The sequence below is a fragment of the Accipiter gentilis genome, chromosome 26 (genome assembly GCF_929443795.1).
Source record: "Accipiter gentilis chromosome 26, bAccGen1.1, whole genome shotgun sequence".
In the NCBI taxonomy this organism is placed as follows: Eukaryota; Metazoa; Chordata; class Aves; order Accipitriformes; family Accipitridae; genus Astur; species Astur gentilis.
In genome coordinates, this window is record NC_064905.1 from 19775217 (window position 1) to 19794722 (window position 19506).

Here is a 19506-nt window from a genome sequence, read left to right on the forward strand (position 1 = left end):
AAAACAAGCCCTCCTTTACTTCCTGTGCTTTGCCTTTTTCCACATCTACGAGGGGTTGGGTTTTTTTGCTTTACTACTCACAACTGTGCTTGCCTCTTCTGACTTGTTACCCTCTAATTATCCGGTTTTTTCTTCAGCAAGCCCAGGCAGAGCACAAGTAATCAGAAAGGTTATTGCGGGCACTCGGGGCCACCCCTGCCTTCGGGCAGGGACACAGGGCACAGCTCCTCGCTCCCAGTCGGCTGCCCTGTCCTGCAGGTCTCTGAGCATCCGCAACTCGAGAGGAAAATCAACAGGAGCTATGGGCACTCCAACCCTTGGACCAAGTACCCAGAGAAAGGCAAAGACCAGACCTTATTTGAAATACCTTCGCTTGAAGACCACCTACCCACCAACTTTCAGAACTCGGGGTCAAACCCTCTCAGCAGCCCCCAATACTTCAAATGAATTGCGTCTCCCTGCCTACAGACCTAACATGTACCCTCCCATCCTTTGCTCCAAGCCTTCATTTTTGGACATCAGCCTCGATTTTCCTAGGAAAAACAAATTTAACCTTTGATTTAACCTTTCCGCAAGCTATTTTTACTTCTATCTCAAGCTTATTTTAACCTCAGTAGCCAATAAATGCTTAAAGGTCAAACACCATTCCTAAGAGCCGGGCTCCTTACCCCGGGGAGAAGGGCTGAAATCACCGATTTCCCCCCCCCCCCCAAGCAAAATCCCCTCTTAAGAAACGTCCCAGCGGTAGCAGGGTCTAGGCTCAAACCCTCAAATAAACAATTTTCACTGTGGGTGCTGAGAGAAGGAGCAGGGAATTTTCCCTCTGCATGCCATCCTTCCCACTCAAAAAGCGCTCAGGATGTACAGGTATGGAGGCAGCTATTTTATTCCCCCCCCCCCCCCCCCTCCTTATTACACCCGAGATTGACAATTCAGCCCCTTCTCCCTTTTGCAGCTCTTCCCAACTTCCAGGTCGCTGCCTCCATCCCCAGAAGTGGAGCAGCCCCGGGGGGGGGGGGGGGGGGGGTAGGTAAGGTGCTCCCAGCCCCGCATCCCAAAAAACCAAACGCCTGCCCCGCTCCGCAGCCGGGAAAGGGGCCGGAGCGCCCGCGGGGGCGGTGCGGGATCCCGCTGCTTTCCCCCCCCCCCGGGAGGGAGGGGACCAGGTTACCGGTTCGGAGCCCAGCAGTGGGGGGGGGGGGGAACCACCCCGTGGGACCCCCGGCAGGGCCACGGCGATATTTTTGGAGCCCGAGGGCGATGCAGGGGGGTGGGGGTGGGGGGTCAGCGGCCGCCTCCCGGGCACCCAGCGGTACCGGGGGGGGGGGGGGAGGCAGCGGGGAAAGCCCCGAGGCGCAGCGGCGGTGGGGAAAAAAAAAAAAAAAAAAAAAAAAAAAGAGGGAAGAAGGCGGGAGGGAAAAGGGAAGGGAAGGCGGGCAGGCGGGAGCCGGCAGCCGCCACGCCCCCGGGCACCGCCATCCCGGCCCCGCGCAACGCTCCGCGCCCGCGGCCCCGCCGCTCCCCGGCCCCGCGGCAGCGCTGCCCGGCCCGCGGAGCCCCGGAGCCGTGGTTGTGTGTCCGTCCTTTCTCCCGTCCCCGTCCCCCCGGCTGTTTCTTTCCCCCAAAAGCCCGGCCCGGTACCGCACATCGCCCCAAGGAGCCGCGGTGCGCGTCCGTTCACCCCCCCCCCCCCCCCCCAACCAACCTCCATCCCTCCCTCCCCCGGGCGGGCAGGGCGCGCAGCAGCCTCTGCCGCAGTCATTAATTTGGGGGGAAAAAAAAAATTAAAAAAAAAAAAAAAAATTAAAAAAAAAAAAGGCGAAGCTGCGAGCCGAGCCTTTAAAAGTTCTTGTTTACATTCCCGCTGCCTCCCTCGTACACTTTAAAACAAGAGTGACCAACATGCGCAATCCACCCCTGGAAATGCTGCACATCCCCCGCCTCGCAGCCGGGGGGAGGGAAAGAAGGAGAGGGGGGGGGAAGGAAAAGGGGGGGGGGGAATAAATAAAATAAATAAATACAAGCGAAGCAGGGGGAGCTGCAAAATAACCATCCGCTGCAAAATAAGCCCGTTGCCGCCGCCAGCCCCGCCGAGCCCCTTTACCTTTGCCAGGAGAGTGTCCTCCAAGAGTTGAGGCTGTCTCTCGGGTTACGGGCGGGGAGGGAGGCGGGGGGGGGCGGGCGGGGGATGCTCCCGCAGTCCCCGGCCCGGGAGAGCCCCCTCGCCGGCTTCAATCCGGTGTCATTGCCGGGGCCGTTGCCGGTCGGGCCCTCCTTAGGAGCCCGGTAACTCCATGGATGCGGCCCCCGGTTGTTTTGGTTGGGGTTTTTTTTTTTTTTTTTTGTTGGTTTTTTTTTTTTTTTTTTTTTTTTTTTTCCCCAACCGAGATGGCCGCTCCGCGGCGGCCGGGCGAACCCTCCCCGCCTGTTTCTCTTTCTCTTTTTTTTTTTTTTTTTTTTTTTTTTTACCCCCGCACTTCCTCAGGCTCTCCTCGCCCCGCCGCCGCTCGGGCTCCGGCAGGGAGGCGGGGAAGCGACTTTCGGAGCGGGGACGGATAATGGTGGCTACGCTTCCCCCCCCCCCCCCCCCTTTTTTTTCCCTCCCCACCACCCCCCCCCCCCCCCTTCACACACACACCCCCCACCCCACCTCGGCCGCCCCCAAATCTTCTAATTTCTTTCCCTCCTGCGGTTTTTTCCCTCCCCAGGCGCAGCGGCAGGGCCAGGTGCCACCAGCGCCGGTCCCATCCCGGGCCGTAACCGCCGCCCGCCCCGTTTCGGTTTTGTTTTTTTTTTTGGGGGGGGGGTGTTTCACCCCCCCGCCGGCCACCGGGACCCCATGGCGCTGCCCCGGAGCCCCAAAAAACCGGTACACCCGGAGCCCGGTGAGGCGTCCCGCCGGCCCTACACACTCCCACCCGCTCACACTCTTTTCCCTCCTCTCTTCCCCCTCCCCCCCCCCACTCCCCCCGCTCCGCACAGGCGTACACGGGGCCGCTTCTGCAACCTTCAAAAAAAAAAAAAAAAAAAAAAATTAAAAAAAAAAAAAAAAAGGCTTATACTTAAAAAAAAAAAAACAAAAAACCTTTTGGCGCCATATTAATGACGTACTTAAAATTTGCCATTTCTCCTGCGTCAAAAAAAAGACGGTTCTTGCCCAGCGCGGAGCGGGTGGGGGCTGCGGTGCGGAGCTACTCTCCCCCCACCCCCCCCCCCCCCGCCATACACACCCCCCCCCCCACCCACCCACCACCGCTACTCCCTCCTCCCTCCGTGTAGTAAACTTGCGCGGCCGGCGTGGGAATTGCCGCGGAGGCTCCGCGGGCCGCGCCGGTACAACGCGATCGCTCTGGAAGCGCGCAGCGCCCGCGGATGGGAGAGGAGCGGCTGGGCATGGGGCGTGGAGGGGTTTGGGGGGGGGGGGGGTAATCATCCCCCCAAACTTCGCGGAGTTTCCGCGGAGAGGCTCCCGCCCGCTCCCCAAATGGATGGGGTTGGCTCAGGGCTGGCCAGGGCTAGCTCTGTGCCCGGGATTAAAAAACAGCAGCGTGGCTGCTGAGATAAAAAAACCCACTTTCTTAAATTAAAATAATAATAATTGGATGGAGGGGTCTATACAATGTACATCTTCCCAAAGTCCCGGAGGCCCTCCAGTAAAACAAATTGCAGAAGTTGTCGGGCGCTGTTTTAAGCCGTCGCTGCCCAAGATTAAAATTCGGGTTAAAGATGGTCTTTCAATCACAATCTGCCATCACGTCTTAAATTCGTTAACCTGGTCAGCTCTAAAACTCAAGAGTTACCGGTTGCGAAAAACCATTGGACCACAGCTAGAACCACCACCGCTAAGGCAGTCGGACGCTCCCCGCTGTACATCCCTGTTCTGGCTCCTTATAATTTGCCAAACTTGAATGAATTAGGCTGCAACTTTCTGCCTTGGCAGCCTGTGCTGGACGTTTTCCAAATGCTCCCAAGTCCTTTGGCTCTTCCAAGGATGAAAGCGAGAGGAGGAGAGGAGCATTGCTTTGGTCATTCTTGGGCTTGTTGAGGTTTTTTGGTTTGGCTTTAGGAACGTAACTCTGGAAGTAGGGTCTTGAAATTTGGCGTGAGGCAGCCTTTTATGGTCTTTTAGATAAAGCCACCCAAATTAGTCACGTTACTGGGCTTTGAAGATGAGCAGGTCACAACACGCAGCAAAAACGTGCCCCGTTGTGGCTGCTGAAGTCCCTCAAGATGCTGCTCTTGGGGCACCTGCCGCCCCAGTGCTCAGACCCCGCTCCACGGCCCCCCAGGGAACTGGAAACTTCATCTCCTAATTAAAACAGCCTTTCCTGGTAGGACAAGAGCAGTGGGACGCATGAGCACAGCCCTTTCTGTCGGTCCCCGCCAGCCCCAGGCACCGCGGTGGATGCCGGCCCCGCTGCCAGGACTTTACCTCTGGATCGATCCCACCCCATCTACATGCGCAGGCTGTGCAAAGGGATATTTTGAAGGTCACTATGTTACCTGGTCACAACGTCAGAAATGGCCAAAGTGAGGCATTCTGTACCAATTTATGGAGACTTTCTTGTGCATGCATATGCCAATGCAGTTCTTAATTACACTGTCACAATCTGTTTTCCATACGACACCTGCACGCCATGGACCGGCTCGGTAAGTCAACACAGAAACAAATTTTGGCCAGATCCTCATCTTATCTGCAGAACCAAAAACTTGCCCACAGAACAAAGCAAGGGCTGCAGGACACGGATGCAGTCTGACAGTGAGGACAGGATGGAACTCTCCCAAAGACCAGGAGTCTCCCCTTGCCCTTGCCATAGGCTTTATAATGCTAATGAAGTCATTAAACTAAACTTTTGGGTGCTGACGGTTGTATTGCCCACATTGTGGGTGCATAGCTTGAAACCTTTAGCCTGAATTGCTGACATCCATCTTAGTACAGCTGGAAGCAGCGGGTGCTGCGCTTGCACGTATGAAGTGCTGTATCATGTTAAATGCTCTGAAAAAGCAGACATTACGCTTCTCAGATGGAGTACCCCAAATTAGTCAAAACTGACCTTAATCCATCCACGTGTCACCCTGACCTGTCTTCGTAACGGGTGTTTGGGGAGGATTAATGAAGGTGCTGAAGCACTGATGCAGCGTAGTGCAAAGTACCGTAGAAAAAAAAACCATGAGGAAATTAATAATTCTGTCTTTGGAGGAACCTGCCAACATCCCTGCTCCGGTGGGTCCTGTATGGCACACTACAGCCTTACGACCCTTCCAGCCATTTCTCCATCCCTCGATGCACCCTCAGTCCGTTTTTGTTACCCAGAAGATGAGCACCTTGTTCTGCTTTGAAAACGGCACGCGGAAATATTGGAGCCATATTTTCTATTGCGGCGAAATCCAAAAGTGGTCAGACATGTGAATAATGTGCTGAGCTAAGGCCTAGGATCATGTGCTGAACAATAGGAACAAGGCAGCATTGCTGAGCCCCTCGCTGACCATCTCACGCACTGCACGCCATAGCGATGCAGAAGAAAAATAGTATCTGAGCGTGCAATTAAAATCGTGTTCTGCTTCAAGAAAACGGTGTAGATGAAGTTGCACTGACAACAAGAATTCGGACATTTCTGCATTTGGAGTACTTTCCTGGGCGGTAGCGATCGCACGCTCAACAGATTTTTGGCTACCGTAAAGGCACACTTAAACAAAACTTGTATACAAATGCATACATGTAATACATAAAATACCCAGAGATAACACCTGACGGATGGTTCTACAGAAAGGTCACGTATATGATATATACGATACTCAGTTTACGTATTATGACATTTATGTAACACTTATGAAGAGCTCTGACAGGGTGTTGTCAGTTGGCATTTGCTAAGAGAAGAAATAAATCTAATGATAAAAAGGAAAAAAGCATTTTGGAAGAAATAATACTGCACAAATCCTCTAAAAGGACAGAATTGTCTACACAACAAAGGCTTGGCTGATTGATGCTAAAATAAGCAGTTATGCAACAAGTAAGAAATACGATCTCCAGGGAAGAAACCAGCAACATTTTCCTTTCATCTTCATTCACCGGTGCTTATTTTTGCAAAGCTAGAAGAAAAATATAGGCAACCTTTCGATGATGAGCTCGTAAGTAGAATTAACAGATGGTTTTAAGCGAAGGACGGAGTCTCGATGAGTTTTGTATGAGTTCTGCGGAGTTAAGTCCCGTCACTAAACACGAGTCCCCCGAAAGTGCCGCAGAGCTATTGCTTCCACTGCCCGTGCCGCTGGGCTGCCGCCACGCTCTGGGGGTGCACGGTGCTGGTGTGACTAGGTGTGAATACGCTGATTTTTAGGGGTGAATTGGCTCACCCTAGAGCTACGGGTACAAAACCATTAAAGCAACTTCAGGAGGACAAGCGTGCAAAATAGTTCACCTCCCAACAGTTCGGTTTAATAAAACTTCTCAACAAGACTTGAGACCAGCGAAAACCTCGGTACAGACAGATCTCACGGGAGAGGAAGAAGAAAACCCAGTTGCCTCGTTGGCATTAAATTCGATTGCTGTAGTACATTGGCACCAGACACGCAGATAGGACAGGTCCAAGGGAGCGTGAGTAGTCCCCAACCGTAATGAAAATCCAATGTCATTTTGAAGACCTGGAGAAACAACCTATTTACTAGCGTTAGCGAGTGAGAAACCACGAGGAAAGCTCAGCTCCCTCAGCCCGTTCCTGCTGCAATACCCACCTGGCCCTGATGCCGGGCACTGGAGGACCACCACAGGGCAGGGAGATGCTCTGATGACAGAGAGCTCGTGGAAATCCTCAGAAGCACCACACAACTTGAAAACAGTGCAGGAGACACGTGGCTGCTCGTTTACTGCCTTAGAAACCCTCTTCTGAGGCCTCCGGTAGCCAGAAGTCATCAAAATAGCCTTGCGACTACTTTAATGTCTATCAAAGACCATTCCAGGATGGAAATGCGAAGATGATGAAAATCTTGCTGCATCCGTAGCCCAGATAGGGCCGTCCAACATCCCAGCTATAATCAGGATATTTAGTTTTTACTAAAATGTGTGTTAATTTGGGAAGTAGTAAGCAGATGCAGCAGAAGGAAAAAGAACAAGCTCGGTTCTAAATTACAATAGTAATCGCTCCCATCTTTGAGAAAGAACTACTACAGAAAGATCAAGGGAGAGGTGGCCGCTGTGGTCATTATAGAAACTAATCTCTTTTCTTTCTCATTCATTCTGCATAATTCTTTTCCTCTCTGAAGCTAAGGAAAAATACTACACTTGGAGGAGAAGAAAATTTGATTTGGCAGATCAGTGATAGAGATTTTGTTTGCAGTCTCAATTACCTTCAGTAGCTAGAAACCTGGTATCAAGATAAACTGTAAACAACAACAAAAAAATAGATACAGCATTAAATGTCCATCCCTTGATGGATAACTCAAAAATTCTCTATATTCTAGCAACAGCTGCTTTAATATCTTTCAAAGAAATGGCAGCCTCTCTCTGTCTGAAGGGATTACCTTCAAGGAATGCATCCGTAACTGGTTTTGTGCAAAGATGCTCATGTTCTTGTGGGTTTTGTGCACTGCATTTTTTCTGCCAAATTTCAAGAATCCTTTTGTTGTTGGTGGTGGTTTCTGTTTTCTGGAAGTTCACTTCTATTGCAAAGCGCATCTAATACGTGGCACATTTCATGCAGTCCCCAAGCCTGGAAGAACCGGGGCTTTCAAAGGACCCTCAGGGGTCGATTTGGGGAAACGAGGACGCTCAGCTGAACGGCTTCAGTGCCGCTCCTGCGACAGCAGACCTGCTGTAGTTCCTCCTGCTTTGGACGGATCCTTGGGCCTCACAGCAGAGCCCCTTGCAACGCACTTCCCCGCTTTCCTTCCTTTGCTCCCTTTTTGTCAGCATTCCAAACTTTGCCCGTTAGAGGCGGTGATGGGATATCACGGCTCCTCGGACCGCTCGCGGTTTCAGCGTGAAGATGTTTGGGTGCTGTGGGCCAAGTGTAGTTCTGGGGGGTGGACGATGAAAACAGTAATAGGCGTAGAAGATTTAGAATAGTTCAGGTGGAAGGGACCTACAAGGATCATCTAGTCCAACTGCCCGAGTACCTCTTCTCTCCCTCATGAAAGGCTGTCCCAAAGGCAGGACGTGCCATTCCAAACCCTTGTCCTGCCCATTCCCACCCTGCGGCGCAGGGAAGGATCCGTCTAGGTGTAAAAGCAGTTGTGTTTTACTCCCCTGAGCAGGCCAACAGAGTTTTCCTCCTCCCGCAGCTGCCCTGGCTTAGGAAGGAGGTTAATAGCCAGGGGCCAGCACATGTCTTCCTACCTGCAGATCCCACCACAGAACATGAAATTACTCTCCCAATTAAAAAACCACAGACAAAAACCCCCCAAACATTAAAGATCTGAGTCACAATTCAATGCGCCATTTGAGTGAATGGTACATATGCTAAACAATACACGCATCAGGACTGTATTAATCCACGTTTTATATGGATTCCCTCTAGACATTCAGTTTATAACCAAGTTGGCTATTTCCCCGTATTTCTCTGGAGTTGGAGGGTGTGAAAAAGACATTTCCATTTCATTGACTAAGTTCCCAAGGGGAGCGTTTATGAAAGTGCAAGTGCATAATTTACTGCCTGACAGGATAAAGATGGTATCCGATTTTAAAAAAATAGTGTACCCTGAAAAACAAAATTGCTAGAACAGACATTTGTTTTCCATAAGTACCATATTTTAGAAGCATTTAATTTAGCTTAGAAGCACTGTTAAAAATATATGCATTGTAAATTGCAGCTGTATAACATGATATTTATCAGATAATGTCACTGAATAGTCTCCTGTTGCAATATAAATGCCAAGGCATTTATAGAAAATAAATGTTGAAGTAGAGCGCTTTCTTTTCGAAGTGGAAAACCATTATCTCATCCAAAAGTCATAAATAAGATGATGAGAGTTTGCTTACTGGGTTGGTTTGAACCATAGGGGGGTTGACATGGACACTCCATCGCCTGAACACCATTTCCAAGCAGCAAACTTAGCCTGGATGCAGAGAGCGGAGAAGGAGGGACATGGGACGGGTAAGGACAGTTCAGAAAGACCTAAGAGTAGCCAGCAGGACAAATGAGCTGCTAATGCATTTGAGGAAAAGAGATAAAGTTGGAAAGTGAGAGATTTCTTGAGATTCACAACTTCACACAATATTTTTTTCAAGAAAATTCATCAGGTCTCAGTATAGCCAGGACCCGACACAATATGCCCCAATACCAGCTTTTGAAAAGGGTGCCTGAAAGCTGCCTCCAAAAGCCACGTTCAGTCTCATAAATGCATGATCTGATTTTCAGGGGACAGAGCACCTGGCAGTTCCTATTGATTTCTTCAGGGTACGGATCAAGCCGTGCATGTGCAGCACTATTTATTAGCATAAAGGGCTATGAGGGAGGGACAGTGAATAAGATTTTGGATCCAAGATCTCCACCTCCTGCTCCTCTGAAATTTGAAGACCCTGAGCTAGCCTTTCTGTCTGCTGTTAGAACAGGACTAAGACGTGGCTCACGCTGCCGCTCACGCAGATCAACAAAGCGCTTTGCTGAGCAAGCCGCTTGCCACGTAGGCAGCTAGGTCCCCTCTCACGTGCTTTTTGCACCACAGGTCCGTTTGCTGGCATTGCCAAGACTGGAAAACACGGCTCCGATGCGACCAGGACCCCCCGCGTGAACTGCCTCTCCATCGCCGCTGAAGCACGATAGTTGGAGGTGCGAGGCTCATCGCGACACGGGACGAGCGGACGAGGAGAACCCGCTGCCTCTGGCGTAATCCCGCTAATTTAATTTCAGTTATTCTGGGTTTGACATAGCCAGATAATCCACGTTTTAGGGGATTTGTAATTTTCCAATCCTTTTTAGGCTGCGTAGTTAGGAGCAAAGTCTGCCTGTAAATTCAAGCAAGCTGCAGCCATAACCTTTATTTCGTTGTGTCTATAAAGCCAGAATGGCTACCCTACCATCCATCAGCATGCAATCATCAGTGCCAGAGTGGGGAAATGAGGGCATCTGAATTTTGGTCACAAATCAGACACTTTTCTAGTTAACAGTAGAAGCCAGAGTGGATTTCCCACCCTCAGATGCCTCCGAGAGCAGCCACTAAATCTGCCATAGCTGAAAGCTTGAGCACTGCTCTTCTAAAAGAAGGCATGGGATTCCTGCAGCCCTCTCCTGGCTTTATGAATTTATCCTTTTGTGGTTTTGTTCCTCTTTTAGCCCCTTCTCAGATGGCTCCTGTGGTGTATTGTCTGCTGCTTCCTCCCTCTCTTTTCTCCCTCTGCTACCCACCGCATTTTTCTTTGCACAATCCGGTCCACTGATCCTCTTCAGTGATGATATTCATATCAAATTGCTGGCTATCTGCCTTTCCACGCTCTCTCATCTCACTCCATTGCAGAGCACGCTTCAGTCTGCCCCGCAACATCACACCCCGGGCCGCACAGCCGAAACTGAGAGTGGATGTGCTGAGCCAAGCCAAATCCCTCGTTCTTCTCGCCCAACTTCATCCGTCCGCTCTCCCGCTCAGAGAAGCGACACACACCTGGCACGGCTCACCTGATACGTTGTCAAAAGCACTTTATATGATGAATGATACAACGAATGCCAGAAATGTGTCTAAAATAACTTCTACATACAAGAAGTGTCTGGCTGGATGAATGGATGGATGGACAGCTGATTCACCGGCTCTTCAGCCATGCAGGGGAAGCATAACACACCAGCAGGACAGGGTTCTGGGCCACGTTTAGAAGAAAATACTTCAGTACTAGTAGCTCCTCGCAGAAAGGATCCCACACTGAGCATCACCCTCCTGCGAGCACAGAGGACCTCGAAGTTGCGCACTATGTTTGTAAAATATCACAGCAACGAGAGCACGAAGACTCGTACAATCATCGAGTCTGTCCTCTCCTAGGAGAGGATTACAGCCCCTCTGCAAAGGATGTGCCAGCTACTGATTTGAATTTACCTTTGTCCTTCGAAAAGAGGCCACTCTTAACTTGTGCTGCCAGGCTGCTGAGCAGCCCCACATCCATGGGAGCCGTTTTCTGGTGAGCTCCATGGATGACAGACAACCATCCAAGCAACAATTCCTGCATGCCAGGAATTTAACACGTTGTATATGCAACGCATACCCCCTTTATAGTGGTTATAATCTTCAAATCAATCGTACCTGGCAGCGGAAGTTTAACATTAATGACTTTCTTATTATGGATGGAAAAACCCTTCAGAGCTAATGAGCAGAAACAAGACCGCTTCGCTCCTACCTGAGGAGGTGACTCCACGGTCATGACCAGTGCTCGGAGCAGAGCCGTAGCGATGCTCGCTTTAGCGCAGCGAATCCAAAAAAGTCGGTCTGGCAGGCTACGCTGCCTCTGCCTTTGGAGCCAAGACCTGAGTTCAGAAAGGGCTTTAAGGATCTCCACTCGTGCCCGCCTAACAGGCAGTTCCCCATCCCACAGCCGTCAACCCAGATGCATCGCCCTTCCCTGCAATACGAGCTGGGACCTCGGTCCCAGGGGAAGCCTTGCTCTCCCCAGCCAGGGCCAGCTGCCAAAGTGTGAAAGAGGGGGGGGTCAGTTTAATTTTATCTTGACAGCCAGGAGAAAAACAGGACCCAGCGAGTTATGCATTTAATTTCCAAGCCGGTCCCGCAGGGCAGAAGGAGCGGGTGAGCCGGGGAGGGTGCGCACCCTGGCCCAAACGTGGTGCCCGGGGGTGGTGGCATCTGCCCTGGCATACCTCGGGGAGCAGCACACCGCAAGCCTGGCTGCTGGAGGAAAAATAAACAAATACAGTGAGTCACAAAGGCAAGCGGCATATGACGGGGACAGGTACTTATGCAAATAGACTGTTAACACCCAGCCAGACAGAGCTGATAAGCCTCCTAGGCCAGCTGGAGGCTTCTTCATCCTGCTGGGGGGGGGGGGGGGGGGGGGGGGCAGGGGGAGAAGGAGGAGGAGAGCTTTAGGATAACAACAGAAAACTGAACAGCAAGAGCAAGGCAGCTCTGGGAAGGTTGCACAGGGCTGCCCGGCTTGGGTACCAGTCTGCTGCACCCTGCCATGCCAGCCTGTCGCCGCTCAGCTCTGCTTCCAGAAGCATCTTCCCGTGCCGATGGGGTTAGCGTGTGCCGCGGTACCCATCACCGATACCTCCTGGGGGGGTGGGCACGTCACCCCTGCACACCCACGGCAGCAAGGGGATCAATCGCACCAAGTTTCTCAGATTTGTGAGGCTACAGCACAGGGGGTGCGGGGGGAGCTGCCTTCCCCCCATCTTGTGCTGTCCCCATAACTCTCCCCCCCCCCCCATCTCTGCTGACCAACCCCCTCCAGGAGCATGAATAAGGCAAATTATCCTTCTGCAATGCTGCTGGGGATCCCCCAGGAAGCTTTATATCTGGCCTGGCTGATAATCAGATAGAGGGGGTTTAAAATAATCAAGCCTAAGCAGCTGAAATCCAAACTGGAATAGGTAATGGGGTCAGAAAACAAACACTGCAGCCAGGGCACAGCCGGAGAGCTGGTCTGCAGGGCCCAACGGACAGGGCACCACACACACATTTGGGTCAGGCTGTGCCAGGAACTGCGGCCCTTCTTCAGGATGCTGCCCAAAAACCAGAGTCTCCCAAGTCCCATGATTCTCTGGCACCGGGAAAAGTGTGTGAAAGACCCCCCTGTGTTTCACCCTGACAGCCAGGTGGGCTCCTTCCCCCCCCCCCCATTGCCACAAGGCTGAGTCACAGAAAAAAGGATTTTGCTGCCCCAGAGCTCCATTAGTCCCCAGGGCCCCAGCACCACCAGCAGCTCAGGGGGTGCAGGACACCTCCCTGCTCCTGTAGCATCATCACACACAGGCTCCCAGTCCCCTGGTCCCCTGTCCCAGACCGGCTCTGCCAACACCTTCAGCTGCCTTCACCCGTGGGCCGGGAAGAAGGGTTGGAAGCACCAAGGAAAGGAGGGGCTGCTAAGTTTAGGGACTATTTGTCTCGCCCGCCACTCAGATTTTCAGCTCGTATTAATGACGTAATGGTGAGAAGCCAGAGTTTGCCCTTCCTGTGGTATTCCCTTAGGAAAAAAATATTACTGCAATGTAAAACTGAAAATTGAAACAGGCTGGTGATTCACTAGAGAAAACGCCTCTCCCTTTTTCCCTATTCAGTGAGGCAGAGATGAATGTTGTGAGGTTTGAAAGAAAAACTGAAAAAACCTTTAATTAATCCCTGGAGGCTAAACTATGCCAGATATGGACAGGATTTCTCCTCTGCCTCCTTTTGGAGCAAGAACTTGCTGCTGCCTTCCTGCTGCGGCTCTTTCCAGGGGATTCTCCGGTCCCCAGAGGAGGATCCAAAGCATTTTCCAAAGCTTTTTTGGGGGAGAGGGTGGCTGCCAGGGAAGCCTCACTGCTGTCCCAGAGCAGCAAGGAGACCAGGAGCCCCCTCCGGCATTTCCCAGATCAGCACAGACTTTTGGAAGCCCCTACCTGCTGGGAAGAAACTTTGAGTTCAAGGTCAGGTTTGTTTGTGTTCCATCCTGACAGAAACAAACTGTTATGCAATATTCAGGAAGTCACTTTTATCAGGCTCGATTCAATTTATAAGATTAAGAGCATGGAAAAACAAATACTAGCGCTGGATGGAAAGTGCTGGCACTAACCAGGCCAACACTTTGTTTGTACAAAGATTGTTAATAGGGTATCTCTTATTTCCACAAGTCAGTAAGGGCAGGATACAAAATGTGCTGCTTTTTACAGGGGGCTGGTGGTGATGAGAAAAAAATTAACCCTTGCTTAGGGGAGCAGAAACTGTAGCAAAGGGGTTTTTTTTGAGTGCGACTTCTGTGGCTGCTACTCGTGCAGAAACTGCTCCAGCTCGGGAGCATCCCGTGATGTAAAGCAGAAGGCAGAGGAGTGCAGCTGCATTGCTCGCAGTACCTGTGCTGGCCAGATTTCCTTGGATATAGCTACCTTAGTGCCAGGCAGGAGCGTGGCTGCAATACAGGTAAAGGCTTTGCTCACTAAAAAACAAACTTGCAAAGTAATATGTAAAATAGAGCACGTGCAATTTTCACAGGGATCGACAACAGTTGGCACAGCCAGATGACCTCGTTCAGAAGATGCACTGGAGAAAAGAAATCTTAACTTGCAGAGGGAAAACAGTACCAAGTAAGACTGAGGCTGGCCCTACGTCTTATCTGCAAGTCTGCTGAAGCCTTTAAATAAGCAGAGCAAGAAGAAAAGCACCAGGAACTGCAACGGGGGAGCATCAGTCGTCATCCCATGGAGCGGAGGCCCATGCCAGAGATCACATCAGCCACAGTCCAGAAAACGCATCTGCCACCTTGACACTTCTTCCAACCAAGGCCCTTACAAAGTTTCAATAATCACTGCTATCAAGACAAGTTCAGACAGTGCTTTCTGTTGATACAGGAAAAAAGTTGGAAATCTAGTTTCCAGTACTGAACTCCCTTAGTTCAGTACCATGTATATAGATATTATACACAGAGAAAGTTAAAATGTAGTAACACAGAGCTATCAAGTTGATAATAGCTAAGGGAGAACCTGAGCTTTGAAAGAAAACTATTAGCAATATCAGATTTGCAAGTTCAGCTATGGGAAGGACCACAAAGTCTGAGCACATGCTATATATCTTTGTTTTATTGACTGCTTTGTAGGGAGCTGCATTTCTTGAAGTTGAGAGCTGCAGACTGCACTCTGTGTTGATTCTGATTATGGAGCGGCAGTAATTAAACCTCTGGAGCATTAAGTTACCATTTTAACCAAATGCCTGCATTTTATCTTGATGGGAAATTGAAAGTGAGATTCAGATTTTCACAGTAAATAAAAACTGTTGGCTGTTTCACAGATAATCCATTTCCTCAGTTTATATAAGAAAAATCCTCCTGTACAGTTTCTTCTTCCCTTTTGCAAATGCACACGCTCCTTGAGGAAGCTCAGCAGCAGCACCGCCAGCCTCTGCACACCGTTCAGCCCGTAATACAATAATTATAACGTGGCTCCCTAATAACACTCTTAATCCAGGGACCAGTATCCTTATCTCCATGTAAGAAAACAGAAGCACACAAAATTTCGCTCCAGTGATACAAGTGACCAAGGCCAAAGCCGGGAGTAACCCAGCACCCAGGTTACCAGTCTGTCTGTCAGCTATATGGGCCACCTGGCTCTGAAGTACTGATCTTATCTACAGATATGCAAGGTGCAAATCTAGTTTATTCTTAGACTCAGTTCCGTGATGACAGCCACAGGTCTGCGTCACTGCACACCTGTAGCTTAGGAATTGGGCAAATACAGCCATTTCAGGTCACGCAGATACAAGCTAGCCATCTAATGGTGGTTCTTTTCTCTCTGTACAACGCTGAGCCTACTTGAACAAGCAACCTAAACAGGTGAATCCCTTAAATCCACTATTTTACTGCAATTAACAGCAATATATTGGCTGGATTAAGATTGAGATACTCAGCACTAGCAAAAAAAAGGCTGCAGCGTGTGCTGGCTCCGTTGCGTGCAGGCAGCGGCGTTAAGTGCTTTGGGAGATCAGTTATTCTGATAATAAAACAGTTGCTTGTGCAGACGATTGGGCTCCGTCGCTTTCAAAGCACAGCCGTTGCCGCAAAGGCTTTCATCCTTTGCTTTCGGAGTAAAGTGCATCCTCCCTGCCCAGGGCAGCAACAAGTTTACCGCAAAATAACTTGCAGCATTTGATGCCTGCAGAGGCAGGTATTGCTCACCCGGTTGCTTCTTATGCAAACGCGTTACCATCACTGGGAAAGCGGGGTGAGGAGTCCGAGTTGAGGGCTGCTGGAGATGCCCATCCTTGTGTGTCATCCGAGACCAAAGTAAAGCCCAGCCGCAGGGCTCGTTTGGGGCCGGAGTTCTCAGCAGATCTTCCTGCAGATCTGCGGGTTGACTTGCCACATGAGAGCATCGGGAGCTGCACGTTTCTGCGGGTACCAGAGTCTGTGGCTGCATCCCTTCATCTTCATCATCGTCACTCCACCTCCAGCCATTTGTTGAGAGGAAACGAGAGAGCTGTCACAGCACATAGGTGTACGTACACGGAGACGTCGGCAAATTCTTGGGAGAGCTCCTGGCCGCACAGAGAGAGCTGTCAGGAGGAGATGCCTCCAGCACAGACCTGCTCGGTCCCCAGCAGACATCCACACAAGCCGAGACACGACCCGGAGCATCACCTCCCGGAGACCCTCCCCAGGAGGGTGACACTAGCAGCACTGCTCCTCGCTGTCCCACCCCGTCCGCAGTTCAGGAACTCCTCGTGGAAACCCAAGCAGACTCAGAGCCAAAGTTGTGGTGAAGGTTCCTCCAGGTAGAAATGCGATTGTTGCTGGTGTGGTTGAGAACTAAAATCGAGTAAGATGGCTTCCAATTTGAAAAGGATCACAAAGAAGTCACTTATTTTGGAGAAATCTGTGTTTGCTCTTGAAAGAGTCTGATTTATTCTATTATTCATATCTAATAAAGGAAATGAAAGCTACAAGAAGTACTGCTACCGATGTCTCTGGATCCAGGATTTCACACCTTCTTCCCATCACACCATACTGGGGTATGATGCTCTCCAAGTCTAACCGATATAAATCTCCCACCCATATCCAATTGTTCTACATCCTGTTTTTATACTCCAACATGAACAAACCAAAAAACTGATATAAAAATAACTTTTTTCCAGCCAAGCAAATTAAGGAAAACAAATCTACTTCTTAACATTTCTCGGTGTAAGTATTTGGGGTAGGAGAAAGAAATAGCTGATCATCTTCTGCATTTGATGGGACAAATATAAAAGTATCTTCTTTAAGACTCATGTAGGCATTATTTTGCATTCTGACATTAAGGGAAACACTACCCGTTCCTGAGAAAAAGACGCAATCAAGTAAACTGGTCTGGTGGTTTGGAAAAATATAAGTAAGCATCTATTTTTTTAATTATTTTTCTTTTTTCCACAGACCACTGCCATTTTTTATTTGAGTGAGTGATGGCCAGAGTTAGAAAGGATAAACCACCACAAGACAAAATTTTCTCAGAGTATTTTTCTGCTAGGAACTTCTGGAAATTGCAAAAGAAACCTTGTTTGCATGAAGTTGGTGTCAGATGAAGAATCAGGCTGACTGAATAGCCAGGGTACCATCCACAGCTACCTACACTTTGTGATGCTGGGTAAATTACCAGAATCAGCAACAATATAAAGATCCATTAATCAAAAAATAAATTGGAAAAATACTCATATAACTCAGAAAGAGTGCAACAGCTCTACAGAACAGCTCAGACCTCCACTTTGCACCCCTCCTGGTAAGCCAGGCACTGGCAGTTTGCTGCCATCCTCCCTCTTTTCCCCCTTCCTTCTCACCCAGGTGATACCCCCGTCCTCTCACTCAGGCCCAGTCTCAACCACATGCACAGGCTGGATTTCTCTGGAATCGTGTCTCAAGCTTGCTCTTTTTCTTTTTAACATCTCTAAAGCCTTTTTCTTAACAAAAATATCCTACTCCAAGCCTCCCTCCTCTCTCGCATCAGTTATTGCGATCTCCAGTTTTAGCAGCTGCCCTCAAGACCACATCAATTCACTCCACAATCGTACTGGTCCTTTGTTTACATAATTTACAAGCTCCTTGCCTTCTTCTCTTTATTCCTATTACCTTTCCACATCTCCTCTTACCTCGCTGAACCAATAACCTACCTACCATACGGCCAGCCCATAACCTTTGCCCCGCCAGCCTCCATAATCCGTCTGTCAGCTTCTTCCCTAAGCGCAGACTCGCTTTCTGCCCAGCTTTCTTTTAAGCCTGGGAAAACCTCCCCGATAAAATCTGAACAGCCACTCCTTTCTCATCCTTCAAAACTATCCTTACAACTCACTTCTGCCAAAAAACCCTACCAAACACAACCTTGGCTATGGCTGGGCAACCGATGAACCAAGATTTTCTTTCCTCCTTTCCTTGCTCCCTACCTGCACTCTCAGCTAAGCATTAGCCAAACCAAATTACACTACCAAAGAAGGATCCTTGCCTTATATCTATATTTTTGTATGCTGCATCCCCATGGTTATTAGCGCCTGCAAAACATAAGACCTTCAGGGCAGGGATTGCCTTTTTTTCCCCCCCCTGCTTTTGCAAAGCACCTAGGACAGCCGTGGCTCAATTCCCTGTACGCGCTCCCAAAATATAAACGCGTACTGATAACAGCGCATTCCCTGGAGGAGAGGTACGGCAGAGCTGGGAACCGCCAGTGAACTGCAATTGTCACTGGCACAGAACGGGAGGGCAAAGAGATCAGACTCATTGGACAAGAGTGAAATAGGAGAGCACCGAGCACCGAAACTGGTGGTATCGGGTGCAGGAGCAAGCGACCACTGGCACTTCCAGAAGCTCCTGTATTTCTTTCTGTGCTCCCACCCATCACAAAGCCTTCAGACTGCTGGAAGCGTCTCGGCTTCCCTATACTTAACGCCAACTTTGTTTTCAGCAAAACCCAGTGCTTTCAGCCTTCACTTCTAAACCAACCCCATATTATGATAGCTAAAATGTCAGAGCTAATTAAGAAGAGGAAGCTGTGCATAAACCAGCCAAGATGTGCATCTGCCACCGAAGAGAGAGCGCCCATTTTCTACAACCCTCGCCAGGAGCCGGCGCGCACGGCAAGTCTTCCCCTAGAAGCAGATAGCTAGCTGGCAATTTGGTCAACCCTGAATTATATGCTGGAGTGCTAACTTCCCTTGTGGTTGCAAAAAAGAAAGGCTTTAAAAACATGATTTTAAATGATGCCCAGGGGTATATTTGAAGAACAGCTAGCCAAATACCACGCTGCCTGCTGGAGCACCGTCAGGCTCCAGTGGGGTTGCAGAGCAGATAAGAGAACACGGCGTTTGGCCAATTAGTTTTAACCATCATTATATAATATTGATGTCATATTGAATACACATATATATTCTGGCATAGCAACTGAAATTACATTGATTTATTAAGTTGATAGCGTGCACCAGTGCCAAGCTACCAGGTAATTGATCAGCTGCCTGGGCTGAACTTCAACATGTAATTTCCAATGCAATTTGACTGATCAGCAATACCGTAATTGGTTGCAAATGTCCTTCCTTCTATTTGTTTTGTTAAGTGGCTTTTTCATTAACACAGCAGTGCCAAGTAAATAAATATGACTTTACTATTGGACTGAAGGCAGAGAATAGTTGAGAACTGGATACAGACTGGGACAGGACTGCGCGATATTGTCAAGCCAGCACTTTTTTAAAATACGTTCTCCATTTTGCTGCATTTAGGGCCCTGGTTGCTTCAGAAGAGATGTCCTTTTAGCAAAAGGGACTCGGCCAACACTATGCTCAGTAAAACACAAGTTTATTGTATTTATGCCCCCAAATGCCCTAAGTCAATAGGTTTATTATTAGGTCAAGCCTTGATGTCTCTACTTAAAATAT

At 49.5% G+C, this 19506-nt stretch overlaps 1 protein-coding gene across 10 annotated transcripts in view; it reads right to left on the bottom strand.

Annotated features, from left to right (window-relative positions):
• Positions 1-19506, bottom strand: part of JADE2 (jade family PHD finger 2) — a 113160-nt gene that overhangs the window by 80282 nt on the left and 13372 nt on the right. For 5 of the 10 annotated variants that reach the window (XM_049829887.1, XM_049829884.1, XM_049829880.1 and 2 more), the window contains exon 1: positions 82-694. The exons of 2 other annotated variants lie outside the window; for them this stretch is intronic. Coding sequence is in view for 1 of the 8 variants with exons in the window: in XM_049829878.1 (XP_049685835.1) it covers positions 11315-11338 (24 nt within the window). In the remaining 7 variants the exon portion in view is untranslated. Of the gene's footprint in view, positions 1-81; positions 695-2104; positions 2220-11314; positions 11922-19506 lie in introns of those variants that run through there. 3 more of the 10 variants (XM_049829878.1, XM_049829879.1, XM_049829881.1) reach the window with 3 other exon arrangements.